The sequence below is a fragment of the Oncorhynchus clarkii genome, chromosome 5 (assembly GCF_045791955.1).
Source record: "Oncorhynchus clarkii lewisi isolate Uvic-CL-2024 chromosome 5, UVic_Ocla_1.0, whole genome shotgun sequence".
NCBI lineage: Eukaryota > Metazoa > Chordata > Actinopteri > Salmoniformes > Salmonidae > Oncorhynchus > Oncorhynchus clarkii.
The window spans coordinates 47,341,128-47,361,364 of NC_092151.1; the positions used below are offsets into that span (position 1 = coordinate 47,341,128).

The 20,237-nt window shown below is 43.3% G+C and overlaps 1 protein-coding gene across 8 annotated transcripts in view; it reads right to left on the reverse strand.

Moving 5' to 3' along the window:
• Positions 1–20,237, reverse strand: part of LOC139408936 (mitogen-activated protein kinase 10) — a 99,319-nt gene that overhangs the window by 9,009 nt on the left and 70,073 nt on the right. For all 8 annotated transcript variants that reach the window (XM_071153426.1, XM_071153432.1, XM_071153424.1 and 5 more), the window contains 2 exons: positions 12,676–12,800; positions 91–117 (listed from right to left, as the gene is read on the reverse strand). In XM_071153426.1, coding sequence (XP_071009527.1) covers positions 91–117; positions 12,676–12,800 — 152 coding nt within the window. The remainder of the gene's footprint in view (positions 1–90; positions 118–12,675; positions 12,801–20,237) is intronic.

The window sequence follows — 20,237 nt, forward strand, 5'->3', positions numbered from 1 at the left end:
TTTGTACAGTCATATCTGGTCATATCATGTTTGCAATGCTCTATATGTTGTATGATATAGTTCTCTTGAGGTAGTATAGTTTTTATTTACCATTGATATTTGGACGAGATCCCTGGCCTTCATCAGCATGAAATGACAATAGAGAGGGGGGAAAAAAACAGTACAACATTGGTTTCAGGGAAATGGTAATGCCATAGATGGCCAATATAATATATATATATACTGTATTTCACATCTATACATCCTTATATATGCTACATCAACTAACATCGTCATGTAGGGTATCACTTTTTGGTAATATTTGCTATGATAAACTAAAATGTATGTTTTAACAAAAGAATGAGGCATGCTACAAATTAAATATATACATTAACATAGTCATAATACTTTAAAATGCATATTCCTATTTTCAAAGAAAGATATTATAGTGAAGTAGTGTGATTCGCTCTCAAATAAGGAAGTAACAATAAACTTGATCAATTTATTCATTGATCTTGTTGAGAGGCATTGATACACTTCTTTTTATATAAAGTCGTAGCCTGAAATCCAAACTAATATACACTGCATTCAGAAAGTATTCTATTGCTACAGCCTTATTCTAAAATGGATTCAATATTTTTTTGTCCTCAATCTAAACACAATAACCCATAATGATGAAGCGAAAACAGTTTTTTAAATATTTTGCTGATGTATTAAAAATAAAAAACAGAAATACCTAATTTACATAAGTATTCAGACCCTTTGCTATGAGCATTGAAATTGAGCTCAGGTGCATCCTGTTTCAATTGATCATCCTTGAGATGTTTCTACAACTTGATTGGAGTCCAACTGTGGTAAAATCAATTGATTGGACATGATTTGGAAAGGCACACACCTGTCTATATAAGGTGCCACAGTTAACAGTGCATGTCAGAGCAAAAACCAAGCCATGAGGTAGAAGGAATTGTCCATAGAGCTCCGAGACAGGGACAGATCTGGGGAAGGGTAACAAAACATTTATGCAGCATTGAAGGTCCCCGAAGAACACAGTGGCCTCCATCATTCTTAAATGGAAGAACTTTGGAACCACCAAGACTCTTCCTAGAGTTGGGCCTTAGTCAGGAAGGTGACCAAGAACCCGATGGTCACTCTGACAGAGCTCCAGAGTTCCTCTGTGGAGATGGGAGAACCATCCAGAAGGATAACCATCTCTGCAGCACTACACCAATCAAGCCTTTATGGTAGAGTGGCTAGACGGAAGCCACTCCTCAGCAAAAGGCACATGACAGCCCGGCTGAGGTTTGCCAAAAGGCACCTAAAGGACTCTCAGACCATGAGAAACAAGATTTTCTGGTCTGGTGAAACCCAAGCATCACTTCTGGAGGAAACCTGGCACCCTCCCTACAGTGAATCATGGTGGTGACAGCATTATGCTGTGCTGTGGGGATGGTTTGCAGCGACATGGACTGGGAGACTAGTCAGGATCGAGGGAAAGATGAACGGAGCAATGTGCAGAGAGATCCTTGATGAACATCTGATCCAGACTGCTCAGGACCTCAGACTGGGGAGAAAGTTCACCTTCCAACAGGACAACGACCCTAAGCACACAGCCAAGAAAACACAGAAGTGGCTTCAGGACAAGTCTCTGAATGTCCGAGAATGGCCCAGGCAGAGCCCGGACTTGAAACCGATCGAACATCTCTGATGAGACCAGAAAATAGCTGTGCAGCGACACTCCCCAATCCAACCTGACAGAGCTTGAGAGGATCTGCAGAGAAGAATGGGAGACACTTCCCAAATACAGGTGTGCCAAGGTTGTAGCGTCATACCCAAGAAGACTCGAGGCTGTAATCACTGCCAAAGGTTCTTCAACAAAGTACTGAGTAAAGGGTCTGAATATTTATGTAAATGTGATATTTTTTTATTTTTTTATTTTTTTTTCACCTTTATTTAACCAGGTAGGCAAGTTGAGAACAAGTTTTCATTTACAATTGCGACCTGGCCAAGATAAAGCAAAGCAGTTCAACACATACAACAACACAGAGTTACACATGGAGTAAAACAAACATACAGTCAATAAATATTACAGTAGAAAAATAAGTCTATATACAATGTGAGCAAGTGAGGTGAGATAAGGGAGGTAAAGGCAAAAAAGGCCATGGTGGTGAAGTAAATACAATATAACAAGTAAAACACTGGAATGGTTGATTTGCAGTGGAATAATGTGCAAAGTAGAGATAGAAATAATGGGGTGCAAAGGAGCAAAATAAATAAATAAATACAGTAGGGAAAGAGGTAGTTGTTTGGGCTAAATTATAGATGGGCTATGTACAGGTGCAGTAATCTGTGAGCTGCTCTGACAGCTGGTGCTTAAAGGTAGTGAGGGAGATAAGTGTTTCCAGTTTCAGAGATTTTTGTAGTTCATTCCAGTCATTGGCAGCAGAGAACTGGAAGGAGAGGCGGCCAAAGGAAGAATTGGTTTTGGGGGTGACCAGAGAGATATACCTGCTGGAGCGCGTGCTACAGGTGGGTGCTGCTATGGTGACCAGCGAGCTGAGATAAGGGGGAACTTTACCTAGCAGGGTCTTGTAGATGACCTGGAGCTAGTGGGTTTTGCGACGAGTATGAAGCGAGGGCCAGCCAACGAGAGCATACAGGTCGCAGTGGTGGGTAATATATGGGGCTTTGGTGACAAAACGGATGGCACTGTGATAGACTGCATCCAATTTATTGAGTAGGGTATTGGAGGCTATTTTGTAAATTACATCGCCAAAGTCGACGATATTGCAGGATGGTCAGTTTTACAAGGGTATGTTTGGCAGCATGAGTGAAGGATGAGTGTTGCAAAATAGGAAGACAATTCTAGATTTAACTTTGGATTGGAGATGTTTGATGTGAGTCTGGAAGGAGAGTTTACAGTCTAACCAGACACCTAGGTATTTGTAGTTGTCCACATATTCTAAGTCAGAGCCGTCCAGAGCAGTGATGTTGGACAGGCGGGCAGGTGCCGGCAGCGATCGGTTGAAGAGCATGCATTTAGTTTTACTTGTATTTAAGAGCAATTGGAGGCCACGGAAGGAGAGTTGTATTGCATTGAAGCTCGCCTGGAGGGTTGTTAACAGTGTCCAAAGAAGTATACAGAATGGTGTCGTCTGCTTAGAGGTGGATCAGAGATTCACCAGCAGCAAGAACGACATCATTGATGTATACAGAGAAGAGAGTTGGTCCAAGAATTGAACCCTGTGGCACACCCATAGAGACTGCCAGAGGCCCGGATAACAGACCCTCCGATTTGACACACTGAACTCTATCAGAGAAGTAGTTGGTGAACCAGGCGAGGCAATCATTTGAGAAACCAAGGCTGTCGAGTCTGCCGATGAGGATGTGGTGATTGACAGAGTTGAAATATAAATTGTTATTTTCAATACAATTGCAAAAAAATCTCAACCTGTTTTTGCTTTGTCATTATGGGGTATTGTGTGTAGATTGATGAGGGGGAAAAACGATTTAATACATTTTAGAATAAGGCTATAATGTAACAAAATGTGGAAAAAGTCGTCAAGGAGTCTGAATACTTTTTAAATGCACTGTACTACATTTCATTATTGGGAACATATATACATGTGCTTATTATGCACCATGCCAGTCCTATGTACTGTATGTTTCACTGTATTACAGTTCAAGGAAAGCCATTCCTACTGTATTGCATTATGCATAGGCAAATAGGCCTACTTTGTGTGTGATGCATCTAAATAATTCATCAAGCAAGAGACAGCCTGCATATGGATTTTTCCCAAACTCACTATCATCTCATAATGACAAAGGTCTTTAAGAGGGAATGACTATACTTAATACATAAGCACATAACCAGTGGACCTCAATAAATGCCTGCTATTATGCCTATTACGTTCCAGTAAGATCTGTCCTTATCACACAACTACCATCAATCACAACCCTTGGAGGAGAATGTAGTGTATTCTCCAAAAGTATCGACACTGTGTGTATGTGTCCTATTTGAGGAATCATGCACATTCCAGCAGGCAAAACAATCAGTTTAGCCTGCTGGGATGTATCTACAGTACATGATGGTCAGTAACATGCGAACATGTTTCTATGATTACACAATACCAGATAAGCCTAAGTGGGTCGGAGATGGCCATTAAAGGTCAAACCATGAAGACAAGCAGGGGTGAACAAAAAAGAAATATTATGAGACGTGAAAAAAAAGAAGAAAAAAAAAGGCACTCTCTCTGGACAGTTCCCATAGAAACCATTATGAGAGGGGAACTTAACATACAAAGAAAGCTTTGTCCATTTACCTACATTAAAAAAAAAAAAAAAATAAAAAATCAAATTTATCAACCCATGGAGGTCTAGATTTGGAGTCACACTCAAAATTAAAGTGGAAAACCACACTACAGGCTGATCCAACTTTGATGTAATGTCCTTAAAACAAGTCAAAATGAGGCTCAGTAGTGTGTGTGGCCTCCACGTGCCTGTATGACCTCCCTACCATGCCTGGGCATGCTCCTGATGAGGTGGCGGATGGTCTCCTGAGGGATCTCCTCCCAGACCTGGACTAAAGCATCCGCCAACTCCTGGACAGTCTGTGGTGCAACGTGGTGTTGGTGGATTGAGCGAGACATGATGTGCTCAATTGGATTCAGGTCTGGGAAACGGGCGGGCCAGTCCATAGCATCAATGCCTTCCTCTTGCAGGAACTGCTGACACACTCCAGCCACATGAGGTCTAGCATTGTCTTGTATTAGGAGGAACCCAGGGCCAACCGCACCAGCATAAGGGGTTTGAGGATCTCATCTTGGTACCTTTTCTGCCCAGGATGGCATAGCAGTTCAGACGTATTTTTGTCCTCGTCCTGTCGTGTCCCGTATATATATATATTTACAACTTTTTTTTTTCACATACATTTTTAATTTTCCAAAAACTCATCTTCAGAACACTCTCCTGCAATCCGTTTCACCATTTTATATTTATATAAAAAAGTATTATTTACCTCAGATCTGTGATCCTCCGAGAGGCTAGCCAGAAATTAGCCAGAAGCTAGCCTGGAGCTAGCCAGAAGCTGGTCCAGAAGCTACTCTGAAGCTGGTTCAGGGGCCAGTTCAGAAGCTAGTTAGCTTATTTACTGGCTAATCGTTGGTACTCAGCTGACCACGGTTTGTGGTCATCGGCTGTCCTTTGGCTCGAGAATCTATCGCCAGTTTTGTACGGCGCGGTGCAGCGCAGCACGGCTCGGAGCGGAACATATCGGACCAATTTTTCTCTCTATGTCCCTGGATTTCGGCCGCTGGCTCTGGACGTCCATGCCTGGATCTCACAGCTAGTTAGCTGCTATTCGTGTGACTATCGGCTTTCGTCGATTCCGGAGCTAACATCAATTGTTCCGGAGCTAGCCAGCTGAAGAGTTCCATCAATCACTCCTGGGCTGCAGTCACCTATCCGGACCCGTTTTGCTGCCTACGCGGAGCCCCACCGGGCCTTCACGGCTAGACTGCCGACGTTGTCTACCCGAGGGAACTGTCCGGCTGGCTCCTCCGGCGCAACGTTGCCTGGGCGCCCATCTGCGGCCTGCTAGCCGTTGGCTATCTTATCGGCTGCTATCTGAATAGACAATCGGACAATTTTTATTTTATTTTTTATTTATTTATTTTTCTTCTTGGGCCTCTATAACTATATCTATTGTTTTTATTTTTGTTGTTGTTGTGTGATTTGGATTCATCCCCTCTACCACACGGAAACCCACTAATCTACTGACGGAACGCAAGAGTTGGCTAATAACAGACCTCCATCTTATGCTAGCTTGCTCCTATGCTAGCTTGCTACCAATTTAGCTGTCTAAATCGCCGTGACCCCCAAAGAACCTCTCCACTCACTGGACCCTTTTGATCACTCGACTGAGCATGCCTCTCCTTCATGTCAATATGCCTTGTCCATTGCTGTTCTGGTTAGTGTTTATTGGCTTATTTCACTGTAGAGCGTCTAGTCCTGCTCATTATACCTTATCCAACCTATTAGTTCCACCACCCACACATGCAATGACATCTCCTGGTTTCAATGATGTTTCTAGAGACAATATCTCTCTCTTCATCACTCAATACCTAGGTTTACCTCCACTGTATTCACATCCTACCTTACCTTTGTCTGTACATTATACCTTGATGCTATTTTATCGCCCCCAGAAACCTCCTTTTACTCTCTGTTCCAGACGTTCTAAACGACCAATTCTTATTGCTTTTAGCCGCACCCTTATTCTACTCCTACTCTGTTCATCTGGCGATGTAGAGGTGAATCCAGGCCCTGCAGTGCCTAGCTCCACTCCTATTCCCCAGGCGCTCTCTTTTGACGACTTCTGTAACCGTAATAGCCTTGGTTTCATGCATGTTAACATTAGAAGCCTCCTCCCTAAGTTTGTTCTATTCACTGCTTTAGCACACTCTGCCAACCCGGATGTTCTAGCTGTGTCTGAATCCTGGCTTAGGAAGACCACCAAAAATTCAGACATTTTAATTCCAAACTACAACATTTTCAGACAAGATAGAACTGCCAAAGGGGGCGGTGTTGCAATCTACTGCAAAGATAGCCTGCAGAGTTCTGTCCTACTATCCAGGTCTGTGCCCAAACAATTTGAACTTCTACTTTTAAAAATCCACATCTCTAAAAACAAGTCTCTCACCGTTGCCGCCTGCTATAGACCACCCTCTGCCCCCAGCTGTGCTCTGGACACCATATGTGAACTGATTGCCCCCCATCTATCTTCAGAGCTTGTGCTGCTAGGCAACCTAAATTGGAACATGCTTAACAACCCAGCCATCCTACAATCTAAACTTGATGCCCTCAACCTCACACAAATTATCAATGAACCTACCAGGTACCTCCCCAAAGCCTTAAACACGGGCACCCTCATAGATATCATCCTAACCAACTTGCCCTCTAAATACACCTCTGCTGTTTTCAACCAAGATCTCAGCGATCACTGCCTCATTGCCTGCATCCGTAATGGGTCAGCGGTCAAACGACCTCCACTCATCACTGTAAAACGCTCCCTGAAACACTTCAGCGAGCAGGCCTTTCTAATCGACCTGGCCGGGGTATCCTGAAAGGATATTGATCTCATCCCGTCAGTAGAGGATGCCTGGATATTTTTTAAAAATGCCTTCCTAACCATCTTAAATAAACATGCCCCATTCAATAAATTTAGAACCAGGAATAGATATAGCCCTTGGTTCTCCCCAGACCTGACTGCCCTTAACCAACAAAAAAACATCCTATGGCGTTCTGCATTAGCATCGAACAGCCCCCGTGATATGCAGCTGTTCAGGGAAGCTAGAAACCATTATACACAGGCAGTTAGAAAAGCCAAGGCTAGCTTTTTCAAGCAGAAATTTGCTTCCTGCAACACTAACTCAAAAAAGTTCTGGGACACTGTAAAGTGTATGGAGAATAAGAACCCCTCCTCCCAGCTGCCCACTGCACTGAAGATAGGAAACACGGCCACCACTGATAAATCCACCATAATTGAGAATTTCAATAAGCATTTTTCTACGGCTGGCCATGCTTTCCACCTGGCTACTCCTACCCCGGTCAACAGCACTGCACCCCCCACAACAACTCGCCCAAGCCTTCCCCATTTCTCCTTCTCCAAAATCTGCTCAGCTGATTTTCTGAATGAGCTGCAAAATCTGGACCCCTACAAATCAGCCGGGCTAGACAATCTGGACCCTTTCTTTCTAAAATTATCTGCCAAAATTGTTGCCACCCCTATTACTAGCCTGTTCAACCTCTCTTTCGTGTCGTCTGAGATTCCCAAAGATTGGAAAGCAGCTGCGGTCATCCCCCTCTTCAAAGGGGATGACACTCTTGACCCAAACTGCTACAGACCTGTATCTATCCTACCATGCCTTTCTAAGGTCTTCGAAAGCCAAGTCAACAAACAGATTACCGACCATTTCGAATCTCACCATACTTTCTCTGCTATGCAATCTGGTTTCAGAGCTGGTCATGGGTGCACCTCAGCCACGCTCAAGGTCCTAAATGATATCTTAACCGCCATCGATAAGAAACATTACTGTGCAGCCGTATTCATTGATCTGGCCAAGGCTTTCGACTCTGTCAATCACCACATCCTCATCGGCAGACTCGACAGCCTTGGTTTCTCAAATGATTGCCTCGCCTGGTTCACCAACTACTTCTCTGATAGAGTTCAGTGTGTCAAATCGGAGGGTCTGCTGTCCGGACCTCTGGCAGTCTCTATGGGGGTGCCACAGGGTTCAATTCTTGGACCGACTCTCTTCTCTGTATACATCAATGAGGTCGCTCTTGCTGCTGGTGAGTCTCTGATCCACCTCTACGCAGACGACACAATTCTGTATACTTCTGGCCCTTCTTTGGACACTGTGTTAACAACCCTCCAGGCAAGCTTCAATGCCATACAACTCTCCTTCCGTGGCCTCCAATTGCTCTTAAATACAAGTAAAACTAAATGCATGCTCTTCAACCGATCGCTACCTGTACCTACCCGCCTGTCCAACATTACTACTCTGGACGGCTCCGACTTAGAATACGTGGACAACTACAAATACTTAGGTGTCTGGTTAGACTGTAAACTCTCCTTCCAGACCCATATCAAACATCTCCAATCCAAAGTTAAATCTAGAATTGGCTTCCTATTTCGCAACAAAGCATCCTTCACTCATGCTGCCAAACATACCCTTGTAAAACTGACCATCCTACCAATCCTCGACTTTGGCGATGTCATTTACAAAATAGCCTCCAATACCCTACTCAACAACTTGGATGCAGTCTATCACAGTGCAATCCGTTTTGTCACCAAAGCCCCATATACTACCAACCATTGCGACCTGTACGCTCTCGTTGGCTGGCCCTCGCTTCATACTCGTCGCCAAACCCACTGGCTCCATGTCATCTACAAGACCCTGCTAGGTAAAGTTCCCCCTTATCTCAGCTCGCTGGTCACCATTGCATCTCCCACCTGTAGCACACGCTCCAGCAGGTATATCTCTCTAGTCACCCCCAAAACCAATTCTTTCTTTGGCTGCCTCTCCTTCCAGTTCTCTGCTGCCAATGACTGGAACGAACTACAAAAATCTCTGAAACTGGAAACACTTATCTCCCTCACTAGCTTTAAGCACCAACTGTCAGAGCAGCTCACAGATTACTGCACCTGTACATAGCCCACCTATAATTTAGCCCAAACAACTACCTCTTTCCCTACTGTATTTAATTTATTTATTTATTTTGCTCCTTTGCACCCCCATTATTTTTATTTCTACTTTGCACATTCTCCCATTGCAAATCTACCATTCCAGTGTTTTACTTGCTATATTGTATTCTACTTTGCCACCATGGCCTTTTTGCCTTTACCTCCCTTATCTCACCTCATTTGCTCACATAGTATATAGACTTGTTTATACTGTATTATTGACTGTATGTTTGTTTTACTCCATGTGTAACTCTGTGTCGTTGTATGTGTCGAACTGCTTTGCTTTATCTTGGACAGGTCGCAATTGTAAATGAGCACTTGTTCTCAACTTGCCTACCTGGTGAAATAAATAAAATAATAAAACCTAATGGTAGTCAGGCTACCTCTGGCGAGCACATGGAGGGCTGTGCGGACCCCCCAAAAAATGCCACCCCACACCATGACTGACCCACCGCCAAACCGGTCATGCTGGAGGATGTTGCAGGCAGCAGAACGTTCTCCACGGTGTCTCCAGACTCTGTCACGTCTGTCACATGTGCTCAGTGTGAACCTGCTTTCATCTGTGAAGAGCACAGGGCGCCAGTGGCGAATTTGCCAATCTTGGTGTTCTCTGACAAATGCCAAACATCCTGCACGGTGTTGGGCAGTAAGCACAACCCCCACCTGTGGACGTCGGGCCCTCATACCACCCTCATGGAGTCTGTTTCTGACCGTTTGAGCAGACACATGCACATTTGTGGCCTGCTGGAGGTCATTTTGCAGGGCTCTGGCAGTGTTCCTCCTGCTCCTCCTTGCACAAAGGCAGAGGTAGCGGTCCTGCTGCTGGGTTGTTGCCCTCCTACGGCCTCCTCCACGTCTCCTGATGTACTGGCCTGTCTCCTGGTAGCGCCTCCATGCTCTGGACACTACGCTGACAGACACAGCAAACCTTCTTGCCACAGCTCGCATTGATGTGCCATCCTGGATGAGCTGCACTATCTGAGCCACTTGTGTGGGTTGTAGACTCCGTCTCATGCTACCACTAGAGTGAAAGCACCGCCAGCATTCAAAAGTGACCAAAACATCAGCCAGGAAGCATAGGAACTGAGAAGTGGGCTGTGGTCACCACCTGCAGAACCACTCCTTTATTGGGGGTGTCTTGCCAATTGCCTATAATTTCCACCTGTTTTCTATTCCATTTGCACAACAGCATGTGAAATTATTTTAAATCAGTGTTGCTTCCTAAGTGGACAGTTTGATTTCACAGAAGTGTGATTGACTTGGAGTTACATTGTGTTGTTTAAGTGTTCCCTTTATTTTTTGAGCAGTGTATATCTTCACACCTCTAATACAAACAAGGCAAATGGAAACAGGCTTAACTAAATAGGCACTGAGCTATAGGACTGAGCAAGGGCTACTAATCTTGGGCTCCCGAGTGGCGCAGCGGTCTAAGGCACTGCATGTCAGTGCTAGAGGTATCACTACAGACCTTGGTTTGATTCCAGGCTGTAATCACAACCGGCCGTGATTGGGAGTCCCATAGGGCGGCGCACAATTGGCCCAGCATTGTCCAGGTTAGGGTTTGGCCCGGGGTAGGCCATCATTGTAAATAAGAATTTGTTCTTAACTGGCTTGCCTAGTTAAATGAAGGTTAAATAAAAAATATATAATAATCTATAAGGCTGCCACTCTCATCCTGGCTACCCAGCTAGCACATTTGGTGCCTTGGGAATGTGGGAATGTATGTTTTTGGTTTCACATTGGTTATGGGAACAAAGCCATACCTTTCCTGACAGGTAAAACTGATTTTTTTTTAAATGTTCTGAAAACAGAAGTGAACATTTTGACTTCCTGGGAACGTTTATTTTTAGGTTGCAGGGATGTTCTGAGAATGATTTACTCTGGTTAATTGATTATTTTCCTGTAAAATTGTATTAATTGAATAACTTCCTTAAAACTTTAATTTAATATTTCAATATGTTTTGCTGATGCTAAGAACGGAATGTTTTTAAATAACTGTTAGTAATGAAATACCAAGAAAATACATTTGTTTTTGTCAAGTTCCTTAAATGTGCTGAGAATTTTCCAATGCCTAACAACTATCCTGCACCATTCCCAAAAAGTTGTGGGAAGGTTGTATGCAAAATACAACCACGCCTTCACCAAGCTCTAAGAAACATATGGTTCTCAGAACATTACAGTACCAGTCAAAAGTTTGGACACACCTATTCACACATATGGAATCATATAGTAACCAAAAAAGTGTTAAACAAATCAAAATATATTTAATATTTGAGATTCACACTCTTGGCATTCTCTCAGCCAGCTTCAAGAGGTAGTCACCTGGAATGCATTTAAATTAACAGGTGTGCCTAGTGTTATGGGATTATTAAATTCCTCTAACACCTAGTTATAAGTTAATTTGTGGAATGTCTTTCCTTATTAATGCGTTTGAGACAATCAGTTGTGTTGTGACAAGAGAGGGGGGGTATACAGAAGATAGCCCTATTTGGTAAAATATCAAGTCCATATTATGGCAAGAACAGCTCAAATAAGCAAAGAGAAATGACAGCCCATCATTACTTTAAGACATGAAGGTCAGTCAATCAGGAAAATTTCAAGAACCTTGAAAGTTTCTTCAAGTGCAGTCGCAAAAACCATCAAGCGCTATGATGAAACTGGCTCTCATGAGGACCATCACAGGAAAGGAAGACCCAGAGTTACCTCTGCTGCAGAGGATAAGTTCATTAGAGTTAACTGCACCTCAGATGTGAACAGATGATTTCTGCATGTGTGGTTACCACCGTGAAGCATGGAGTAGGAGGTGTGATGGTGTGATTTCCTGGTGACGCTGTCTGTGATTTATTTAGAATTCAAAGCACACTTAACTAGCATGGCTACCACAACATTCGGCAGTGATATGCCATCCCATCTGATTTGCGCTTAGTGGGACTATCATTTAATTTTTAACAGCCCAATGACCCAAAACACACTGTGTAAGGGCTATTTGACCAAGAAGAGTGATGGAGTGCTGCATCAGATGACCTGGCCTCCACGATCACCCGACCTCAGCCCAATTGAGATAGTTTGGGATGAGTTGGACCGCAGAGTGAAGGAAAAGCAGCCAACAAGTGCTCAGCATACGTGGGAACTCCTTCAAAACTGCTGGAAAAACATTAATTATGAAACTGGTTGAGAGAATGCCAAGCAAGTGTTCAAAGCTGTGATCAAGGCAAAGGGTGGCTACTTTGAAGAATCTAAAATCTAAAATATATTTAGATTTGTTTAACACTTTTGTGGTTACTACATGATGTGTGTTATTTCATAGTTTTGTAGAAAATAGTAAAAATAATGAAAGACCCTGGAATGAGTAGGTGTGTCCAAACTTTTGACTGGTACTGTATGTGCTAGCTGGGTACAGACTCATCCACATAGAATGACGTCATTCTAATTCCTTCATTGCTTTTCCTACTCACCGCCTCCACCTCGGCTGGGTCGTACCAAACGTTGATGTAGGGGTGCTGTAAGGCTTCGTCCACTTGTATCCGCTTGGCTGGATCAATAATCAACATCTTAGACAACAGATCTCTGGCCTGGCTAGCTGTGGAGACAGAAATAGAAGCAGATTCAGGTTCCATACAGGGTTCAGAGTCAAGGGAAAGGACATGAGAGAGGAAGAAAATCAATCAGCAATAACACACTGTATCAAACAGTCTGCATCTGAAATGGCACCTTATACTATGTTGTGCACTAAATTCGAATAGGGCTCTGATCAAAAGAGGTATGCGATATAGGGAATAGGGTGCCATTTCAGACACAGCCAAGGTGTGAGACAATAGTTTACAGTGCCTTTAAGATTCTCCCTCTGTTTCCATAGCACCACAGTCAAGGCTTAAAGGGGAATGGAAACACTTTAGGAAGTAAATCTAAGCAGAGATGTATTCAATCCACTAATACTAAACGTGCATTTAACATAAAAAAAACATCTCTATATTCAGTATTTTGATCGTCAACAAGGTTTATTTGTGCTATGGTCAGCGCCCTTTTTTAATTGCCATAGTAATGACTGACGCCAGTGCGTCACTGGCAGGAATCATCAAATTGTCTGTGGTATTGAGTCTTCGCGCGGAGAGTGAATCGAAGAGAGTAAGGGTAGGTGCAGACAACGAGGATGGCAACAACAAGTAGTAATTCAAACATGAACTGTATAGCGCCAGGCTGTATGAATTGGCAACAAAAAAATCCCTTGGTAAATTACCATCCTGCCAAGGACCCACAACTTTTGAAGAAGTGGCTCCATGTCCTGAAGAGGAAGGACGTGCCAGCTTGAGCAGAAGGATCTGCAGACAGCACTTTGCGGAGGCAGATTTCGCGATGAAGTGCACTTTCGTTGCAGCAACCGGGAGTTTCCGAATGGAAAGGAGTCATAGGCCTACGTTGAAGCCCTACCGACCGACCATCATCAACATCGCTGACAGATTTGTTTTTGTAATGTTTTGTTAGCTCCTCCTCATTTAGCTAGACTGAAAATAAATGTCCCTGTATTTGCTGTGTGTGTGTGTGTGTTGACAAAGCATACAAGACAGGAAGCTTGTTAATGCCAACTGATATATTTGGGTTGAGTTGTCTTAGGATGACATCTTCTTCCCTGAAAATGTTTTAATCCTGGAGGAGACTGTGCAGGTTAGTACAGCATGCCAAACTGACCCCTAGGTGCCAGAGTGTTCCTGTGCTGCGGTGGAGAAGAGGTCCACCATCACTAAAGAGCTTGGAGCCCAGAAGGATTGCGCTCAAGACCATCAGTATACAACAGAGTCCTGCCCCTATCGGCCACAGATGGAGCTGACGGAGAGTGAGATCAGTGAAGACCAGAACTCAGAGCGAATTCAAAAATACACATCGGAGTGGAATTGTTTTTCCACATCAACGGATGTGCTACCTTGTCCCAGTTCTGCTGTTTCGGTTCTATCTCTCAACCTGTGAATACTCAGCTATGAAAAGCCAATTGACATTTATTATTTTGATGTAAAAAGGGCTTTTGTAAAATACATTTGAGTGATTGATTGTTTGCTGTGCTGGATGCTGTCTGAGTAATGGGACATTTTTATAGTATATTTTGGTATCTATTTAATCTGCATCTTAACTTCTTAAATGGCAATCAGCAGTAGAAACAATTATACAGTGTTATTATACTGCTCCTCTTTCGGTAAAAAGCTGAGGGATGGGGCTGGAGAAATTAAACCACTTTCAAATTCATAGACGGAGCTATAGATGCAAGGACTATACTGTACCCAGTTCGCTTTGGATACAGGCATCTGCTAAATGGCATATATTATAGTCTACTTTGATTCTGCCAACTAGCTGCCCAGTGTAGTTACCATTCCTTTATTTTTTAATTTTTTTTATTTTTACCCCCAATTTCGTAGTATCCAATTATTAGTAGTTACTATCTTGTCTCATCGCTACAACTCCCGTACGGGCTCGGGAGAAACGAAGGTCGAAAGTTATGCATCCTCTGAAACACAACCCAACCAAGCCGCACTGCTTCTTAACACAGCGCGCATCCAACCCGGAAGCCAGCCGCACCAATGTGTTGGAGGAAACACCTGGCGACCTTGGTTAGCGTGCCACAGGAGTCGCTGGTGCACGATGAGACAAGGATATCCCTACCGGCCAAACCCGGGTTCGCGCCCAGGCTCTGTCGCAGAACGCCACGACTGGGAGGTCCGTGGGGCGACGCACAATGACCAACCTCCCAATGGCCAATTGTGCGTCGCCCCACGGACCTCCCAGTCGCGGCCGGCTGCGACAGAGCCTGGGCGCGAACCCAGGGTCTCTGGTGGCACAACTAGCACTGCAATGCAGCCCTAGACGACTGCACCACCTGGGTGGTGGGGCTCGTATAAACACTGATGGCGGCGCTGGCTGGGGTGATTGATCTCACAACCTATGCATTTTTCTCTTCAATACTCTCCAATCACCACATCTAAAAGTGTGGCTACAGAGGCCTTGATGGTGTCCACAAAAATAGTATTGACCACCCCATCAAACACATCCTCAGGCTGTGTACATGTAGGGTGTGTCAGGGGTCTTGTCAGGGGGGAGTAGAATGGTGTGCTGCGAGGCATAGAGTCCTTAGGGTCTGGCACCCATGACGTATCGGAGTCGTGGTATGTTGTATGAACATCCATGGTATATGCTGAAATGAAGAACCGGAGGATTTATGGGCACTCCTTTTATTGTTGAACCAGTCCTTTGGTATCAGGGCGTGGTTAACGCAGCCACATACTTAGTTTTCTTCGGGGGCTGACCCTTCTGAGGATGTCCCTTCTTGGGATTCCTTTGAATCTAAATCCTCAGGATTCGTATATATTATGCACTCCCTTAGCCCAACAATGCTCTGCCGCTGTTGGCTCCGTACAAAGAGCGTCCATCAACTAACATTTTCAATTCTATTAGTTCCCAACTTTTAAAAGGAATAAGCACGCACAACCTAAAATCCCCAGTCACAAATATTTTGGTTGCGGACTTCCTCGTTGCTGATATAGATCTCTACGCACCCACATGGAAGTCCAATCTTTCTTTGTATTTTCACCCTGTGAAATACTCTCTCTGAGGAGTCAGGGGCACCTTCCCAACGGGTCTGGTACCCCGTGAACACGCTATACCCCTTTGTGATAACTCTCAGTTTGGGACACACGACCTTGCGAAAAACCTGCCAGTCTTCAAGCCCGTAGTCCACTCCTAAAGTCCGGTCTGTATTTTCTTCTCCTTCGGCTACGGTATAGAGTTTCACTCTACAGGCATGGTAATCAAACTGATAACCCCATTGCTGTCCATTAGACATCATCACTTGATCTTTCAGCGACGTTGCAGGCGGTATTTGGGTTCTATACACATTTAGAAACCGCTTTTTTGGCGCATCGTATATTGTTGCTTTATACGCAGACCTTTCAACCGCGGTCCTGCTTCCGTTGTTACGGTCATCACTGCTTTGCCGCTGATCACAAAATCCATGTTTAATTTCTTTAGTGGTTTATCATGGTCACTTGTGTTGTTCTGGGTCTTATTTATAATGCGTCTTCCCCCAACACAATACACCCAGGACATTCCTGCTTCATAGACAACAGCCCTAAGGGCAATAAAATAGGGTGTGTGGGGCCATCCTCTTTGAAATGATTCAAACACACCCCCCCCCCCAGTTCAACGAGGTCCCTACACATATATCATCATGACAACTTCAAAGGAATAGATGCAATATATGCATAAATTAACACACACTCTAACGCGTGACAACAGGATGCACTTATATGGGCATAACCAAGTGATAACTTCCCGCCAGGATGTCCTGACCGGATGTCCTGAGCATATTTGGGCATGCACACGCTATCCGGACATAGGGTGCCGTCTACTGTATTCCGGACATAGGGTGCCATCTACTGTATACTGCGTGCCGTCTTCTGTATTCTCTCTCACCTCATCCAATTATCCCTTGTGCCCATAGGGTGAACTGGCAATAAACTGCTAGCCTGTATGCTCTGCAAACAAAATCATTAGAAATGTTAGCCTGATACCGAAACTAAATCACAATGTGTAATGGAGCACGCCCCATTATTGGTTAGAATGAGATTTCATGAATCATGATGCTGTCTGCAATTCGAACTCCGGTCGTCTAATCTAAAAGGTAAATGTCATACCATCGCGCTGAACAGCGCTGGGGATAAACATCATTATAGGATACTGATTGTATATAATGAGCACCTATCCACTACTGATATTAACCTTAAACAATTTATAACCAAACAACGTTTCACCAATTATTTGACTGGCATATTGGCTGCTGACTGGTTGAGTAACCTCTTCTGCGAGGAAGTCCTTCATAAGAATTAGTGACACGTCCAATAAATACATTGCCATCCAGACAGACTTACAGGAACCTCTGACTGGAGAGCAGCAGATTTAATTATACTGTATTTAGGGAATCTGTCTTCCTTTGATATATCCTTCTAGGATATTCTCTGGTAGCCTAATGTAGGAATACTTATTGGGAATATTTTTTTAAAAGATTTCTTTCTCAAGAAATGTAGAGGGAAATGTAGTGCATTACGTCTTGGTTTAAAACATCTTCCTCTGAAATTATTTTACATTTGTGGGACTAAACTATTTGTATTATTTAAAATGTTTCTTTTTTATTCCAAATATTTTAAAAATGTATTTTTTTGCAAAGAGAAGTATTTTTTATATATATTTTTTTTTTCTTCATTTTTTGGTATTTCTGTCCCTATTTTTTTTCAATCATTGGCATGTAATACCATTGACATGACCACCAGACTACCCTCCACGCCTACCCAAGAACACACAATCCTCTTCAGCCCAAAACCTCAATGTGGTGAACAAACAAGCAATTACTCGAACTACAAAAGCACATAAAATAAAAACACCACAATATAAAAAATTATAATACAAAAATAATAATATTATATATAATATAATTATAATATTATATATAATATAACTGTCGATCAGGAGCACATTTCCTTTGTCTATGAAATCAGTATGAAATCTATGAAATTTTACTTATCAGTAAAATCTTGTGACCTCCCAGTTTCTTTTGAAATGAATCCTTCTAGTGTATAAAAGTGTTTGACAGTTATTTTGAAGTTTAAAAAAGGAAAGCTTTCCCCAGCAGAATTAAGAGATGGTATATCATGTTGCTTCTATCCATTAAGTCACCCAATATAACTGTTGGTGGCGATATAACAAAATTGTTTAGAACAGGGAGTAACCACTGTTTTACTTTTACCCAAAAGTTAGCAATTATGGGCCTCCCGAGTGGCACAGCGGTCTTAGGCACTGCATCACAGTGTTGTGGTGTCACTACAGCCTGGAGTTTGATCCGGACGTGACCGGGAGACCCATAGGGGGGCGCACGATTGGCCCAGTGTCGTCTGGGATTAGGGGAGGGTTTGGCCGGGGGGCTTTCCTTGGCTCATCGCGCTCTAGCGTCTCCTTGTGGCGGGCCGGGGACCTGCAAGCTGACCTCAATCGTCAGTTGAACAGTGTTTCCTCTGACACATTGGTGCAGCTGGCTTCCAGGTTAAGCGAGCGGGTGTTAAGGAGCAGCGCAGCTTGGCGGGTCATGTTTCGGAGGACGCATGGCTCGATTGTAAAAGGATCGCAATTGGATATCACAAAATTGTGAAGAAAAAGGGGGTAAAATTACAAACAAAACAAATGTTAATGTAAAAAAAGGAATAATAAAGTTATGGGGCAATACCAGATTTGTATCAAATCCTCCACACCACTAAAATGGCACAAATGGGATTCTTTGATGCATCATCATCTTGTTAGTAGCCAGATATTTTTACAATATCTTCAACTGAAGATGGAGTGTAATGTTGTTTTATAATAAAACCAAAAACCTGTTGTTTTCAAGGGATGGGAGTATCAAACAGCTCTTCCTAGAAAGAGTGGAATTTGTGTGTCAAGGCAACCAAAATGAAAATGGTATGGCTTCATTGATTTTAACTATAGTTTCCCATCTGTGAGATTTATAATAAGATGTCTACAAACAAACAGTTTCTCTTTTCTTTCCCTTAACTTTTTCCCCCATTCTGTTGAAATTGCTGCCAGTAACTGATTGTTATTATAATTTGTACATACACTCAGTTGACAGTTTATTAGGTAAATCACCCCGTTCACAAAAACGGATCGCTCCTACAGGCAGTGAGTCATGTGGCCGTGGCTTGCGATATAAAGCAGGCAGACAAGCATCAAGGCATTCAGTTAATGTTCGATTGAATGTTAAAATGGGCAAAACGAGTGACCTAAGCGACTGAGCGTGGTATGATCGTCAGTGCCAGGGACGCCGGATCCAAAATCTCAGAAACTTCCTCCTGGCCTTTTCACACACAACAGCAAATAGGGTTTACAGAGGATGGTGCGACAAACAAAATGGTGGGCAAACACATCTTAATGTGGATGGTGGGCAAGACGGATGGTGGGCAAAAACATCTTGTTGGTTAGAGAGGTCGAAGGAGAATGGCAAGAATCGTACAAGCTAACAAGCGGGTCACATACAGACAAATAACAGCGCAGTACAACAGTGGTGTGCAGAACTGCATTTCGGAATGCAAAACTCGTCGATCTACTCCTAGAATTTAAAAACAAGAAGAAGCGGCTCCAGTGGGCATGCGATCACCAACACTGGACAATTGAGGAGTGGAAAAACATTGCCTGGTCTGAGTCCCATTTCCTGTGGCATCATGCTGATGACAGTGTCGGGATTTGGCATAAACAGCATGAGTCCATGGACCCAACCTGCCTGGTGTCAACGGTATAGACTGGTGGCGGTGGATTAGGGACTGTTTGTCTGGAACACGTTAGGTCCCTTGATACCAAGTGAGCAACAATTGAATGCCACAGTGTATTTGAACATTGTTGCTGATCAAAACATTGTTGCTGACCATAGAGCATCGAACGGGCTGTTTTCAGCATGAATGTACCGTGGTCCAATCTGCAACAACTGCATGATGTAATTGCGTCAACATGAACCAACACACTGTAGAATCCATGCCTCAAAGAACTCAGGCTGTTCTGGGGGGTACGACCCGGTACTAGATGGTTGTACCTAATAAAACTGCCTATTCCTATACATTGTGCATAGTGCTTGATATTAAAATTACCCTTACTGTCAATGATATCATTTTTAAATCAAATAAAATGTTCCATCATCTGCATATAAGGACATTTTGGTTTCAAGCACAATAAAGTGAGTGGTCTCCAGTTTTTGAGGTGTACATGGCTTTTATATTGACCATTTGCCTCCTGCTACAATAGTACCCTCTTTGGGTGGTTGATAGTTACCCGTTGAAAGGAAAAATGTAAGCAGGCGAAAAAAGTTAATTTAATTTCTGTAAAAAAAATAAAAAAAAATTTAAAAATCAATTGGTATAACATCAAAAGCAGGAGATTTGCCTGAATTCATCTAACCAATTTAAGTGAAGCTATATTACTTAAATTAGGCTGGCACCTCGCG